Below are 14,481 nucleotides of genomic sequence, written 5' to 3' on the forward strand. Positions count from 1 at the left end.
GAGGCAACCTCCAAGAGGTATCCCCCAATCCGCCTCACCCCGCACAATGCAATGCTACATCCCCCCTCAACTAAGGCACAACCTCGATCCCCAAGCTCCGCGCGCTGCCAACCACGCTCTTGGCCACGCGCTCCAGCCCAAGGTCCTTGAGCACCTCGTCGTGGCACTTGACCTTGGCGATCTCGTACACATGCTTGAGGGACACGGTGCCGACCTTCTCCTTGTGCGTCTCGGCGCCCTTGTCGATCTTGGCCGCCTTCTTGAGGAGGTACGACACGGGCGGGGTGCGGAACGTGAAGGAGAAGGTGCGGTCGGGGTTGATCGTGATCAGCGTCGGGAGGGGGACTTCGGGCTTGAAGTGCGCTGTGCGGGCGTTGCTGCGAGGAAACAGGAGCGTCAGCGAGTGTTTCGACGAGGGAGGGGAGGCTGGCGACGAGGCCGAGCACGAACAAGGGGAGCTACGCCCCCCGACACTCACAACTCCTTGCAAAAGTCGATAGCCTTGACCGCACGCGCACCAAGCGCAGGTCCAACAGGAGGCGACGGCGTCGCCTTGCCGGCCGGCACGACGAGCTTGACGATTTGTGTGACTGCTGCTTTTCCGGACATGGTGGGGGAGGGGGGGTGTGAGGGATGGGGTGTGGGTGGAGTCGGGTGGAGTCGAGTCGCTGTTTCGCAGTCGTCTGTCGCTTTGTCTATTCCGCTTCTGTCGTGCTGCTCGTGCCGTCGATGTTGCCGACTTTTATGCTCTCCTCGCGATTGTTGTTATTGTTGAACAAGTCGTCGTGATGCACTTCGCGATTTCGACTTTTGCAGTAGCGAAACCTCGGAGGCGGGCGGACGTATCGAGGGGGGCCGGATAAATGCGGGGGCCCGGACGTTTGGGCTGGTCATCTCGACAGTGACGACGATGACAACGACGACAACAACACTCCCTACACCATGTCTGACGAGTTCCGGCGCTCAATACTCAACCGCTTGCCCCCCATGGCGCCGACCAAGGCGCCGTGGGCCACAGCCGACGACGACGAAGAGGACGACGAGGAGGAGCTCGCCGACGGCGTAGGCGACCTCGTCTCGCCGTCATCCCGCAGCGCCGCACCCGCGGCCTTCGCCCCGCTCTCCGCGTCCGAGTTCTTCGAGCAGGCGCTCGAAGTCACCCCCGACGACAGCGACGCGACATTCCGCGCGTACTTGACCGAGCCGCACCCTAAAAGCGGCAAGGGAACATACGTCCTCGCGCATCACGGCGGCGGGGCCAGTGCGCTCAGCTTTGCTGCGCTCGCGCGGGACGTCACGGCGCGCAGTAGCGGGGAGCTGGGCTTCTTTGCTTTCGATGCGCGCGGGCACGGCAAGACTCGAGTTGGCGGAGAAGAGAAGCGCGGCGCGGATCTAGCACTCGACGTGCTCGTTGCCGACTTTATTGCTGTTGTGCGGCATGTGTTCCCCGACCCGAAGGCCGCGCCGTCGTTCTTGGTGAGTACGAGCCGTTGAGATGGTGCTGACGCGTGTAGCTGCTAGGCCACTCGATGGGCGCTGCGCCGATTCTGTCCGCGGCGCCGCTGCTCCAGAAGCTCGGATACACGGTGTGCGGCGTCGCCGTGCTCGACGTCGTTGAGGGTGGGTCATGTCGGCGCTGGCCAGCAGCAGCTCACGCGCAGGCACGGCGATCGAGGCACTCCCCCTCATGAAGGGCATCATTTCGAAACGGCCATCGTCCTTCACGTCCGTCTCGAACGCCATCGCGTGGCAGTAAGCCCACCGTGCCGCGAGCAACGCTGACACAAGCCTCAACTCGGGCTCGATCCGTAACGCGACCTCGGCGCGCGTGTCGGTGCCGTCGTACGTCGTGTCCGAGGCGCCCGGCGCAGGAGTCGACAGCAAGCAGGTGTGGCGGACCGACCTGCTCTCGACCGAGCCGTTCTGGGAGGGTGCGTGGGCGGTTGGAGCGCAGCTGACGCTTACTGCAGGATGGTACACTGGCCTCTCAGAGCGCTTCGTCACGGCAAGATGTGCGCGCCTGCTCGTCCTGGCGGGGCAGGAGCGCCTCGACCGTGACCTCATGGTCGGGCAGATGTGCGTGGGCAGGCAAGTGGGGCACTGACGACTCAGGCAGGGCAAGTTCCAGCTCGAGGTCATGCAGGACGTGGGGCACTACTTGCACGAGGTGCGTACCAGGTGGAACACAAGCTGACCCCGACACCAGGACGACCCCGATACCCTCGCCACCACGCTCGTCGCCTTCTGGCGCAGGAATACGCAGGTGCTTGTCCTCCCGCCCAAGATTGGCGCGGCGCGCCCCGTTGAGGTTAAGCAGGTCGGCGAGGCGTAGATTATGCATGTATGGGTGTGGTGCGTGCAGCCAGCCGAGTCGCGTGTCCTTTCCTCGTCCATTCCCTCTTCTCCCCCCCATCTCACCTCATCCTCGTCAACATCTCTCTCATCTTCTCTCACCTCTTCATCGCTCACTCATCAACCATACCCACAACCTCACACCCTCGCCTGACTAACAGCCTCACCCCCTCACCCCCTCACCTTTGACAATGAGCCGCACGCTCTCACCACTAACCACCGCCACGTCGACGCCCGAGCCGCCAGCGCGCGCAAGCGCAATGGCGGCCTGGGGCTTCCCTTACGACCCCTCGTCGCCCGACCCCGCGCGGCCCTTCCTGTGAGCTTCCTCGTTCCTAGCTAGCTGACAGCAGCGCCCACGCCGACGCGTGCACCTACTGCACGCGCTCCAACTACCCGTGCCATATCCCCCCGCTCATCCCCGCACCCGGCCCGCACCGCGCCGGCCTCCGTACCATGGCGCGCGGGCCCTGCGCGGCGTGCGTGCGTGACGGCGTGGCGTGCTCTGAGGATTCGGCGCGCAGGCGGTGGTTCGTCGAGGTTGACGCTGGCGTGGGGTTCGAGGGCGAGCAGAGTGATCGCGCCGACAGGCTGCCCGATGCGCCGGTACGCAAGTTCACGTCCATGCTCGACACCAGCGACGACGACGACGACACCGATGCCAACGACCACCTCGCCCCGTCGCTCTGGTCGGACGACGAAGCCGACACCAACCCCACCCCCGCATCCATCCCCGAAACCCCACTTGGTGGTGCCGTACACCCCCGCGCTACGATCGCCGACGCACCCGGGTATCACCCGAGTGCTGCTACTCCAACTCCAGCTCCCACGCTGGGACATGTCATCAAGGTGCTGGAGCGTAATGCCGCGAGCTTGGCCGCGTTCGATGCTGCGTACGCTGCGCTGCTGGCTCGCGCCGAGGCCGTCGTCGCGGCGCTTGGTGGGAGTGGTTAGCTCTCTATGATGCATGGCCATGTCGCGCGAGCTAGGTGGGCCCCTCGGTGGGGAGGTGGGGTAGTAGCATGGCTTGCTGCAAGTGGCCGAGAGCCGAGACTGGCGCACTCACTCGTTCGTTCACTCTGACGCATCCAGCCAGCCAGACATGGCAAGTGTGCGTATATCAGGATCTCAGGAGCCACGCGCACTACGCGCACGCGCACGCGCTCGCCGGCGCCCACATGTAGCATGCAGCAGCATCAGTAACTCGACTAAGCTTCATAAAGCCGTAACCCGTCACATGACGGCTGGCTGAATAGCATGAGGTCCCAGAACAGACAAGCGTAAAGTCAAGTCGGCAGCCGGATAACTCGTGGCGATTTGGCGCACTGGCGGCTGCCAGACTCGTCGCCGAAGAGAAGAGGAGCAACGCTGACGCTGTAAGCACGACGCAGGCAACTTGATGATGCATGCATGCAACGGACGAGGCCACGACAACGCACGACGCTCCGCACTCACCACCCTCCTGCGATGCGAGTGCAGCTGTCCGCCCATGCTCGCTACGCCGTCTCGCGCCGTCGCTACTGCTCCTCCTGCTGCTGCCACGCCGTCGACCGTCCCCGTCCCCGCTGCTGCCGCCGCCGACAAGCCGCCCAACGCCGTGACGTGCGACCAGTGCCGCGCGAGAAAGGTGAGTGCGGTCGGCGGGGCTTATCGGTCCTGGCGGTGTAGTGCGAGGTGCAGTAGTGGCGATACCCCTGCCATTCCGCTCGCTCCACCCCCAAGCCAGACCCCCCGCTCACACCCCACCCACAGGTCAGATGCATCCCCGACCCCGACGCTCTGAGCTCGAGCAGCGCGCATGCCCAGTGCCGGAACTGTACGCGCCGCGCCGAGCGATGCACATACGAGTACACGCCGAAGAAGCCAGGCAGGCCGAGGGCGTGAGCACCGCGACATCCTCACCGCGCCGTTGCAGCTGACACACCATCGCAGCCCCATCCGGAGGTCGGTCGGCGGCGCCCATGCGCGATGGGACGACATCTCCACTTCGCCCCAGAGCCCGGCTGTCTCCCTCTCACCAGTGATGTACGCTGACATCGGGGCCGGCGGCGGCGCGGGGCCCAGCTCGGCCGCCGCCCCCGCGCCGCTCCTCGAGCCCATGCCGTACGGGGGGTTCCCGATGCAGGCGCAGCTGAGCGTCGAGTACGGGGGGTTCGGGCTGCCCCTGCTCGAGAACGGCGAGTATGCGATGCCTGCCGGCGTGCCAATACCGCCTCCGCCGCCGCCACAGCTGCCCGACCTGCCAGTGTCGGCGGTCGCTGGGGCACCTGTGCCGGACGCGGACATCACGCGGTTGGAGTCCTTCGCGACCTGGGACGACATCTCGTTTTTCCTCGCCCTGCACGTCAAGCACCAGCACGTGCATGTTCCCTTGGTGCATAGGCCGAGCTTTGCGCAGGACGTGCTCCATCGCCGCGATGAGGGGGACGAGGCGTTCCGCGGCCTCATCCTCAGCATGAGTACGTCCGCACCGCGTGGCGCAGTGCGCTGACACTAGCAGTCGGGTACACTATCACGCAGTGTCCCTTATCGTGGCTCGTCGGGCGGATGGATAAGGCGCGCCTCGAGGGGCTCCTGGCCAAGTGCCAGCGTGGGAGCCGGCTCATCCAGATACGGTATCAGACGCGCCCTAGCCTCGTCGTGCTGGCCAGCACCATCCTGTGAGTGGCATCCCCAACGACGCTGACCCTATCCTAGAGACTGGATCACGGCGCAGGCCGCACCGACGCCCGAGCTCGGGGCTAACCTGCTCGCCGATGTGCGAAGGCTAGTCTACTCGCTCGGCCTGAACCACGAGCTCCCCTCCGAGTCGCTCAGCCCATTGGACATAGAACACTGCCGCCGGCTCTACTGGCAGGCGTACGCGATCGACAAGACGAACAGCCTGAACGGGCATCCCGTGCAGCTAGCAGACTATGACGGCGCGCCGCCGCTGCCACTGGAAATAGACGACGAGTACCTCCCCGCGCTCGCGCAGCCGGCCGACAAGACGAGTTACCTTGCGGCCTTTGGCATCTGTGCGCGCCTGTTCAAGGTCCTCGGCGGGTGCATCCAGCGCCACCGCGTGTGGCTGCACGACGCGGATGCCGGCCCGTCCGGTGTCCGCCTAGCGTCGTGGGTCGCCGAGCAGCGGCGCGACGTCGACGCGTTACTGAGCACGCTGCCACCGAGCCTGCAGCCGCGTTTCCAGCAGCAGGGCGACACGGCGTTCGCGACGCAGAGCGCAAACATCTACATCACGGCGCTGTGTGCTGAACTTGCCTTGGTGGGTGAAATGAAATGCCGCTTTGGGCCTAGCTTACTGTTCAGCTCGACCTGCGCGCCGAGGTGGTCCCCGGGCCAGACGACAAGAAGGAGCGGTACGAGATTGCGCGGCGGACGTTTGCGCAGCTCGAGCAGTGAGTCGGCTCGCGAGCAAGACTGACTGGCCCCAGCATCCCAGTCGAGTGCGTCGCGTCCAACGGCGAAAGCCTGCGCGGCAAGGTGCTCCGCGTCGTCGTGTCGCTGCTGTCTGCCGACGCCGAGCAGACCCCCCGCGGGCTGTGGGACTGGTGGGGCATGTACTCGCGCGTCGAGTTTGTGCAGCTCTTGCCTGCGGGCGGCGGGGGCTAGTAGGAGCCAGGAAGGACAATCACTGTACACTATGCAACAATAGAGCTGCAGCTCGAGATGGTTATCGGCGGCGTGCCGAGGCTTCCGGCAGTGAGTTCGGCCATGTCCGTCGTGACTCCCCCCATCACCGGGCCGAAGTTGCACGTCTTGGCCACAATCTCACCACGATTATGCCGCGACACGTTTACAGACACGTTGACATTGTCCACATCCTCCGAGCGTATACATAGCTCATCTCACACCCTCGCCACGTCCCCCCCACCTCTCCCCGGCCACCGCAATGCTCGAAAACATCTACATCGCGCGACACGGCTACCGCGCCGACTTTGAGGACAGCAGCGTCCTGACGAGCGTGACGGGCATGTTCAAGGACCCTCCGGTGCGTCTTCCTCCCGCCATTGACTGCGCTGACTTGCTAGCTTGCCGAGTCTGGCCTCAAGCAGGCCGACGAGCTCGCGACGTTCCTCTCCCGCCCGCCCGCTCCCCTCCCCACACCCGACGCGCTCTTCTCCAGCCCGTTCCATCGCACCATGCAGACCATCCAGCCGCTCGCGCTCGCGCTGGAGCAGGACGTCAGCCTCGAGCACGGCGCGGGGGAGTGGTGCGTGTATGCGCTTATGTATATGAGCTCACAGACTCTAGGTTCTCGCCCGCGGCCCCGGGCTCCGGCCTGCTCCCACGCCCTGCCGGCCCCTCGACGCTGCAGGACCACTTCGACATGAAACTCGCCGACTACGACGCGACATACTTCCCCAAACGGGAGGGCGAGAAGCTCGACGACCTGACAGAACGCATCGATACTTTCCTGTCCGCGTTCGTGCGCCGCGTCGAGGCTGAGCGGCCAGACGTGCGCACGCTGCTGATTGTCTCTCACGCCGCGGTGGTGGTACAGGTCGGGCGCGCCCTGACGGGCGACTACGCGCTCGACTTCCCCGCCGCGACGGCCAGCTTGTCGCTTTACCGCCGCAAAGGGCTCTCGAGCCTGTCGGCTGCGCGCGCACATGGCGGCGTGAGAGGCGAGCTGTTTGGCCCCGGCAAGCCGGTGCTCGGGGACTGGGAGGTCGTGTTTAAGAACAGCGTCGAGCATCTCTCCGGCGGCGTGCAGCACTCGTGGGGCGTGAGTGTGCAGTCGGTACGCGCGTTGACCTGACCTTAGTTTGCCGACCTCAACCTCTTGCCCAATGGCGACGTTGTCTTCGACGCTGGCGACGGCAAGCCTTTCACCGACGCCGACTTGCTGCCCGTCGGTCTCGCCGAGGAGTTTAAGGCGTATGTCAAGGTGGGTATGCAGTGTCGACCGCCATCTGACCCGCGCAGTAGAGTAGACTAGCGCATAGAATGGACAATGTGCAGCGTGGACCTTGTCGCTGACCTCTCCTACTACGAAGGCTCCTAACCGACTTTGGTTACCGCTTTTGATGCCAAGCCAACGGTATTATCTGATCTCGTCGGCGTCGCCAGGTGCTGTGCACGATCTCCCCCAAATGAACACCAGCATCGCCTCGCATCTCGCGATACGAGATGGCCGAGATCGTTATTGGCTTGTTCGTCGTCAAGTGGAGCCGGGGCGGTGAAGTTGGCGCCACGGGTTCTTTGTGAGGTGGTGGGTGGTGGGTGGGTGGTGGTGGTGGTGGTGTGGCGCCGCTGGCTGGCTGGCGGATGCAGTCAGCTGCCGCTCGTGCTCCGGCACGCATCGGCGCGGCGCGCACGATATGTACTGAACAAGCGACATTCTCTTGCCAAGACATTGCCCAGAGATCCCCATCGGATCTGTTGACATTTCCCGCCCGATGATGGGTGACGAGTCAAGCCGCCACCAGATCTCATCTCAGCTGACCCGCTGACCAGGTGACTTCCGCTGATCGACATGTTCTGGCCCAGGCCAAATTGAGGCAGATAATCTTGGGCGTGCCACATCCCACTGCGCACCGCATCGAACTTCTTGGCAGGGCTATCTGCCATTGAACGGCCGCGGAACAGCCGATACAACGACACGTTGTGGGCAGATCAAGCGAGGTGTGCATGCCCGATGGCGGAGGGCGGCGGCATGACAAGATGAGTGGGCGCTCCTCTCTTCCGAACAAGAGGGAGGCACTCTCGCCGTTTACATATAGGCTGGCTCGCTTGGCACTGAGAGTGACTTGAAGACCTCACCTTCGACCCCCCACCCAAGATGCGCGTCTTGCCCGTCCTCCTAGCAGCCCGCGTGGCGTCAGCCCACTTCGTCGGCGTGCGCCAAATCACCACCGACAACATAACCGGCAGCGACGTCCAGATCTCCATCATCCAGTCCTCGACAACGACCGAGGCGTCCTCGGCCGGCATCACGACGGACATCTGGACGACACTACCCCCGAGCAGCGACATCATCTCTTCGACCGACATCTCATCCGCCACAACCACCGGCACCAGCAGCAGCCAGGAGCCGACGGGGTCGCCCGTCATCGTGCCCTCCGCCAACGTGACAAGCACGAGCACGTCGTCCTCTGTCTCGGCGCCGGCGAACACGACGACAGTCACCCACCCCGACCCCAAGAACGGCGACGACACGTGGGATGTGGGCGGCGACGACATCCCCCTCCCGCCCGCGATGCGCGCCGACGAGATGGTCCTCACGCTCGCGTACACTGCCAACGCGAACCAGACGCAGTGCAGGGCCATGGCGGCGGACTTTGCCAGCGGCGCAAGTACCGCGGTACGCCGGCACCTCGCTGGCGTCGACTACGTGCGCCGCCGCCGTCGCGGCCTCATCCCCCAGCTCTGCCTGCCGGCAGTGTACACCATTCAGGCGACGGTGCACTGGGTCATGCCGGCCGGCAAGGAGCGCGCCACGTGGGTGGACAGCAAAGCGTGGCAAGAGCAGCTCAAGCTCACGCGCGCCCAACTGAAAACGATCAACGCCGCGCTCAACATCAACGAGTACTGGATCTGGACTGGGCCCGGCGCAGAAAAGTTCACGGATAAGCCAAAGTCGGATAGTAAACTCGAATGGGCCAAGGCGTGGGTTGGGATGGCGAAGAAAAGGATCGGGACAGAGGCGTACAAGCACCTCAGTGGGTTGAGCCTACCTGCCTGCGTGCACCATGGCACTGACACACCGCAGACATCTTCGTCGTCGAGGACGCGGGCGAGACAGCGGCCGCGTACGCCAATTTCCCCGGCACCGCTGCGCTCAAGTCGACCCCTGATGCGCTGGTGATGAGCGCGTACACCGTGCTGAACAACTTCGGGGGCCTGCCAGAGTGGACGGTCAACAACGACGAGTGGGGCACGACGCTCGCCCACGAGATCGGGCACTGGCTCGGCCTGTACCATATCCACCAGGGCGGGTGCGCGTCCAAGACGGGCGACTACGTGTCCTCGACGCCGCAGTACGGCCGGTCCGAGAACCCAGACTACAGCAAGCGGTGCGACGGCACGCCGATGGGCGGCAAGCGCGGGCTCAACGAGCACAACCTCATGTCGTATGCGTCCGGCCGCACGCGCAGCGACGGCTTCTTCACTCGCGACCAGGCGGTGCGCGCGTACGTGGGGTACATGCTGCGCCGGGAGAACAAGTTTGGCAACGACGTCACGGACGACACGAAGAAGTTTGTCGGCAACTGCCAGCAGAAGCTCCGGCGTGACGCGTCGCCAGACGCCAAAGCCGAAGCCGAGCGCATCGTCGTCCCGCGCGACCTCGCGCCGCTGTCCCGCCGCCAGACGACCGACCTGCTAGCCAAGTACTGCGAGCGCACCGACCTCGTGGTGGAGAACCACGACTTCTCAGAGTACGCCATCAAGGGGCTGTACAACGCCGACAGCCCGCCGCTGCCGGAGCAGCCGGCCGCGCCGGCGCTCCCGCCCGTGTCGAGCGCCGAGGTGCAGCAGCAGCCCGAGGCAGGCGGCGAGACGGGCTCCAACGTCGACGACGTCTACGCCCATGTCAAGCAGCAGTACGACCAGACGGGCAGCGTCACGGCCGAGAACAACAAGCCAGAGGTCCCGCCCGACCTCCAGAACACGGGCACGTCGGGCGATGCTGGCGGTGGCGGCGGCGGAGCGGCGTCACCGAGCTCCAAGCCCAAGGGGAGTGCAGGGCATGTTGCGCCTGGAGTGCTCTTGCCTCTGGTGGCGCTCGTCTTCGCGTTGTGGTAGTCGTGTGAATGATATGTCGAACGAAAGTGGTGTTGAGTATCCCCGCTCGAGTTGTGGCGTGCCATAGCCAACTCCTAACCGATCCAGAAGTATGTATCAATGCAGTCTTTGTGCAGTACTATCTAGCCATTGACTTGATAGTGATCATGGCGCGGCGTCATATCTCGGAGGCCACACACATACACTGCGCCACACCCGACTCGCACTCGTATACCTCCGACAGTACGACCTCGCACCACCCGCCAGCTTGGCGGGTGTCGAACACCTCGGGTCTCTGACCACAGGTCGGCGGTTCGAGCCGCACAGAAAGAATCCGGTCCTGAGGGGTCAGGCGATGGGTTCGGGGAGTAGGGTCGGTCTCCTTTTGTGTGTGTGTGGGGTGTGTGTGCGGGGTGTGTGTTCCAAACACGCCGATACTCATGTGGCGCGTGAGCCCGTCAGTCAGTGCCACAAACACGCTCCTTCGTCTACTTATCCAGAAACACCCAACCACTGCCACATGTCTCCGTAATATTGGCATTGCATGTGCATTCCATCTGACTTGACACCTTCACGCCCCCACAACCCTACGTCCGCCACGGAGCCAACTCTGGATGCTGCAGGCAGCGTACCCCGTCCGACCGGAGCGCGGCCTGCCCGCACTCCTTGCGCTCAATACCGTCGTCGGTCGGCATGATGTCGCGCTCGAAGATACCCAGGGGCAGCTCCATCGTCACACAGGCGTTGGGCACGTCGACAACCGCGCCGACATGCGACTCGACTGGCGCGGCGGAGAGGAGGAGGTCTGGGGTGTCAGTAGGACTGCCACAAGCGCCCGCCAGCTTTCGCCCTCGCTGACGCCACGCCACGCCCACTCACATGCCTGCTCGCGGCTGTACCCCAGCCTGCCGAGATAGTCCATACAGTTCAACGCGGCCTGCTTGTACGCCACCGTCGCGTCCATGAAGTGCTGCGTGCCGTCCCCGTTCACCTCGACGCTGATGCCCTCGAAGATGATGCGCTCGTGGTACTTTGGGTCGATGGGGCTCGGCATGAAGATGGGCTGCTTGAGCCCGAGCTTGGCGACGCCGCCCTTGATTACGCGGCACTTGAGCGTGATGATGCCTGCCATCTCGATCGCGCCGCAGAAGCTCAGCTCGCCGTCGCCCTGCGAGAAGTGCAGGTCGCCCAGGGCGAGGTTGGCGCCGGGGACATACACTGGAAAATAGCACCGCGAGCCGCGGGACAGGTTCTGGGGTGTGAGCTGTAATCGGAGAGGCGCACCCACCTTGATGTCCACGTTGCCGCCGTGCTCGCGCGCAGGGATGGTCCGCGCGCCCTCCGCGTAGATCTTGTCGCGGACCTTCTGGGGAATATTCTCCTGGCCGACATAGGCGCCCTTGATGCCTGGGAGGAGGGCGACCTCGGGCACGACGCCCTTGTTGGCGTTGAAGAGGCCAGCTTCGCGCTTGTTCCAAGTGTCCAGGAGCTCTTGGGACGGCGCGGTGCCAATCAGGCCCTGGGGTGTGAGCTCTTCGGACAAACTTACACTAGCTCACTGGGTGCGGGATGCCGGCGAACCGCACGCCCGGGACGTGCCGCGATGTCGCGTAGATGCCTTCAAAGTCCCAGATGGCTTTCGCGGCGCGCGAGTCAAACTCGCGTGCGAAGAGCCCGCCGCCGTTCTCCTCTAGGAAAGGTCAGCGACGCCCACAACCCTATACTCACTCTCAAAGATGCCAGTGTAGCCCCACTGCATCTGCGGGAACGGTGTCACGTCGAGGATGTCCACGACGAGCACGTCGCCCGGCTGCGCGGCCTCGACGGCGATGGGACCAGAGAGGTTGTGGCAGCCTGACAGGTCGATGTTCTGCGGCGTTAGGTGCTGATAGCCACGACGAGGACACCAGCCCACCTGCAAGTCATCGGCATTGTCATTGTTGATGATCTGCCCGCCGGTCCACTCGTGGCACTGGACGTGGAAGATCTCGCCCTCCGCCACGGTGGCGTAGGCGGGGATGTCGGGGCTGGTGTAAGCGACGTCATACCCCACACCCACTGCCACCGGTTGGTGATGCCCTTCTGCTGGCTGGCGGGCTTGAACGGGTCGATCGATACGACGGTGCGGTATTCCTTCTGCTGGCTGGACATGTTGGTGGCGAGTGCTCAACTGGGTTGGGCCAAGGTGGGGTGAACTAGCTAGCTCAGCTCGCCGCTGCCTTATCTAGTTATCGGTCAGTCGCCGGTAGCGTGAGAACGTCCCCAGAGTCGCCTGAAGCATGTCATGTGAGCGATATCGGCCCCAAGTCAAGTCCAGAAGCCGAGACAGTGGGCGAGAGCAAGGCAACACGGCACGCTCATGCCAAGGCGCAGCAACAAGCCCAGAAACAGGTCCAGCCCACCGGTAACACCCGTACCGAACTGTCCATCGGCCCAATGTTGCTGTCATAGACACCACGCAGTCCAGTCCGGAATGCAATTGCAAGCCGCAGGAACGCGCCAAGGCAGGCGCTTGCAGGCGCTTGTAGCTTGTCGTCGAGGAGACACGGTGCAAGCGTCATGTGATGAGGGGCGCCGCGGCACCGGGGCAATCCGACGGATGAACTGGGGCGCAGCGCAGTACTGCGCCGGCTCATGCCGGTGGCCGCGGGCGTGAGAGTGGGGTGGTGGGGTTCAACCTGTGTCGTACATATCCGCGGCATTGCTCGCTGTCTTGAGATGGTGCGAGGGCAAGTGGGTGGAACAGTGTCAGGTTTTGCCTCGCTGGTGGGCATTATCGTCGTCGATGACGCTCAGAGCTCAGAGTGGAGGTTCATGCTGGTGGAGGCAGCCACGTGGCTTTACTCCCGCTTTTTCTCTCCCCCGCTTACCTAATCCCAATCTATGACTCCTCTCGCTCCGGCTCCGATCAGAAATCGCGCGAGACGACGCCGACGACTCCGCCCCCGCCGCACCGCGCGCGTCACTCATCATTTCCATCGTCTTCCACGACAACAACAATCACGACAACGACGACAAGCATTGAATAAATAGCACGTACTGAGTTAGACAGTACCATCTTCACTTCTTAACTTCACTCTCTCCTTCACTACCGCACAACTACAACACAATGGTGGGTCGCCTTTGCGTGGAGCTAAGCTGGAAAGATCGCGTGCTGACTCGTGCGACTCGTCATTGCTGACCCGACTCACTGTGCTCTGCTCGCTGTACATAACAGTCTGGCTGGGACGACAAGCCTCAGGTTATCGGCTTCGGCACCAAGCGCGCTACTGTCGCCAAGGGCTCGGCTCTTAACGGTGAGTTGCGAGAGTTGTGTGGAGCGGGCGAGGTGGAGGCGCTCGTGTGCCAGTGATGGCGGTGTTGGGGTGATGGAGAAGAAGAGAAGCATTCCCGGGGGACGCTTGCTTCACGCAAGTGTACTGCTGGTGCAGAGGAGGTGCTCGAACTGTCGAGGACGTCGCCTCTGTCGAGAGTGCAGCGAAGGAAGGTTGGATTTGTCGCTCCCTCAGCCCTCCTGACGCCCTTGCCTTCCTCCACCGCGCCTCCCCTCGCCACCTTCCTGCGACCAAAAACTAACCCTCATAGCCGCCCAGCGTGCCGGTACCGTTGTCTCCTCGTCCGCCAAGGACCGCACCCAGACCAAGGGCCGTGAGTGGAGCTGTCCCTACCCAACGTAGCTCACCCACCAGCCGCCGACTACCAGCGCCTCGGCAAGCTCGACGCCGACGACGCACCCAGGCCCCCAGAGAAGGTTGACGTTTCGTGAGTTGGCGCGGGTGTCTGGTTTGCAATCCACCAGGCACAACCAGACGCCAGGTCCATGACGACCGCGCCGCTGACTCTGCAGCGTCGGCAAGGCCCTTGCCGCTGCCCGCATGGCCAAGAAGTCGGCCGACGGCAAGTCGATGACCCAGAAGGAGCTCGCTACCCAGGTCAACGCCAAGCCCCAGGACGTGAGTGTGGTGAAAGTGGGGTGTCAGCTGCTCGTAGATGATTGGGACCACCTGCCACACACCTTCCCTCGGACACCGTGCACCACTCACACACGCAGATCGCCGACCTCGAGTCTGGTCGCGCGGCCCCCAACCAGCAGCTCCTCGCCAAGCTCGAGCGTGTTGTTGGCGTCAAGCTCCGCGGTGCCGCCAACACGATCGGCCAGCCCCTCCACGCCCCCAAGAAGAAGTAGATTGACTGCGCGAGATGAGCGTGTAGAGAGGCCTGTCGAGCAGGCGGCTCGAGCGCGAGTGTGGGTGTGTAGGTAGCGCGGGCTGGGGTCGACCGAGTCGGCCTAGTGCCGCGGCTTTGTCGACGTCAAGTGTACGCATCTATACCTATACTCGTTGCCACTTTTTTCACTTTGACACTTGCTACATGATGCATGAGTGATGGCAGTGTCGATCA

At 63.8% G+C, this 14,481-nt stretch overlaps 8 protein-coding genes across 8 annotated transcripts; 6 read left to right on the forward strand and 2 right to left on the reverse strand.

Annotated features, from left to right (window-relative positions):
* Window positions 1-39: 39 nt before the first annotated feature.
* Window positions 40-771, reverse strand: MRPL19 (54S ribosomal protein L19, mitochondrial). Its single transcript, XM_062766582.1, has 2 exons — window positions 479-771; window positions 40-377 (listed from the first exon to the last, which is right to left on the reverse strand). Exons 1-2 carry the CDS (start codon window positions 607-609, stop codon window positions 71-73), a joined length of 438 nt encoding a protein of 145 aa, XP_062622566.1. The 5' UTR covers window positions 610-771; the 3' UTR covers window positions 40-70.
* A 171-nt stretch (window positions 772-942) lies between these two features.
* PPE1 (Protein phosphatase methylesterase 1) lies at window positions 943-2,355 on the forward strand (the record flags this gene model as incomplete). The annotated part of the gene is made up of 7 exons (XM_062766583.1): window positions 943-1,476; window positions 1,515-1,620; window positions 1,662-1,752; window positions 1,789-1,931; window positions 1,971-2,076; window positions 2,113-2,167; window positions 2,207-2,355. The coding sequence occupies 7 exons, from the start codon at window positions 943-945 to the stop codon at window positions 2,330-2,332; spliced, it is 1,161 nt and encodes a 386-aa protein (XP_062622567.1). The 3' UTR covers window positions 2,333-2,355.
* A 188-nt stretch (window positions 2,356-2,543) lies between these two features.
* LOC62_01G000163 (uncharacterized protein) lies at window positions 2,544-3,306 on the forward strand (the record flags this gene model as incomplete). Its single annotated transcript, XM_062766584.1, has 2 exons — window positions 2,544-2,671; window positions 2,706-3,306. 2 exons carry the CDS (start codon window positions 2,544-2,546, stop codon window positions 3,304-3,306), a joined length of 729 nt encoding a protein of 242 aa, XP_062622568.1.
* A 1,069-nt stretch (window positions 3,307-4,375) lies between these two features.
* On the forward strand, window positions 4,376-5,964 carry LOC62_01G000164 (uncharacterized protein; the record flags this gene model as incomplete). The annotated part of the gene is made up of 5 exons (XM_062766585.1): window positions 4,376-4,811; window positions 4,853-5,012; window positions 5,050-5,617; window positions 5,662-5,750; window positions 5,787-5,964. 5 exons carry the CDS (start codon window positions 4,376-4,378, stop codon window positions 5,962-5,964), a joined length of 1,431 nt encoding a protein of 476 aa, XP_062622569.1.
* Window positions 5,965-6,014: 50 nt separating this feature from the next.
* On the forward strand, window positions 6,015-7,454 carry YNL108C_0 (putative protein). The gene is made up of 6 exons (XM_062766586.1): window positions 6,015-6,054; window positions 6,155-6,343; window positions 6,384-6,565; window positions 6,607-7,081; window positions 7,121-7,243; window positions 7,282-7,454. The coding sequence occupies exons 2-6, from the start codon at window positions 6,245-6,247 to the stop codon at window positions 7,282-7,284; spliced, it is 882 nt and encodes a 293-aa protein (XP_062622570.1). The 5' UTR covers window positions 6,015-6,054; window positions 6,155-6,244; the 3' UTR covers window positions 7,285-7,454.
* A 683-nt stretch (window positions 7,455-8,137) lies between these two features.
* MEP1 (Extracellular metalloprotease 1) lies at window positions 8,138-10,101 on the forward strand (the record flags this gene model as incomplete). Its single annotated transcript, XM_062766587.1, has 2 exons — window positions 8,138-9,017; window positions 9,068-10,101. The coding sequence occupies 2 exons, from the start codon at window positions 8,138-8,140 to the stop codon at window positions 10,099-10,101; spliced, it is 1,914 nt and encodes a 637-aa protein (XP_062622571.1).
* Window positions 10,102-10,636: 535 nt separating this feature from the next.
* Window positions 10,637-12,257, reverse strand: fmdA_0 (Formamidase). The gene is made up of 7 exons (XM_062766588.1): window positions 12,140-12,257; window positions 11,996-12,107; window positions 11,809-11,950; window positions 11,640-11,770; window positions 11,369-11,599; window positions 10,960-11,332; window positions 10,637-10,885 (listed from the first exon to the last, which is right to left on the reverse strand). The coding sequence occupies exons 1-7, from the start codon at window positions 12,229-12,231 to the stop codon at window positions 10,668-10,670; spliced, it is 1,299 nt and encodes a 432-aa protein (XP_062622572.1). The 5' UTR covers window positions 12,232-12,257; the 3' UTR covers window positions 10,637-10,667.
* Window positions 12,258-13,040: 783 nt separating this feature from the next.
* On the forward strand, window positions 13,041-14,478 carry MBF1 (Multiprotein-bridging factor 1). The gene is made up of 6 exons (XM_062766589.1): window positions 13,041-13,192; window positions 13,298-13,376; window positions 13,666-13,728; window positions 13,770-13,842; window positions 13,928-14,033; window positions 14,132-14,478. The coding sequence occupies exons 1-6, from the start codon at window positions 13,190-13,192 to the stop codon at window positions 14,264-14,266; spliced, it is 459 nt and encodes a 152-aa protein (XP_062622573.1). The 5' UTR covers window positions 13,041-13,189; the 3' UTR covers window positions 14,267-14,478.
* The last annotated feature ends 3 nt before the right edge of the window (window positions 14,479-14,481 follow it).

The sequence above is a fragment of the Vanrija pseudolonga genome, chromosome 1 (assembly GCF_020906515.1).
Source record: "Vanrija pseudolonga chromosome 1, complete sequence".
NCBI lineage: Eukaryota > Fungi > Basidiomycota > Tremellomycetes > Trichosporonales > Trichosporonaceae > Vanrija > Vanrija pseudolonga.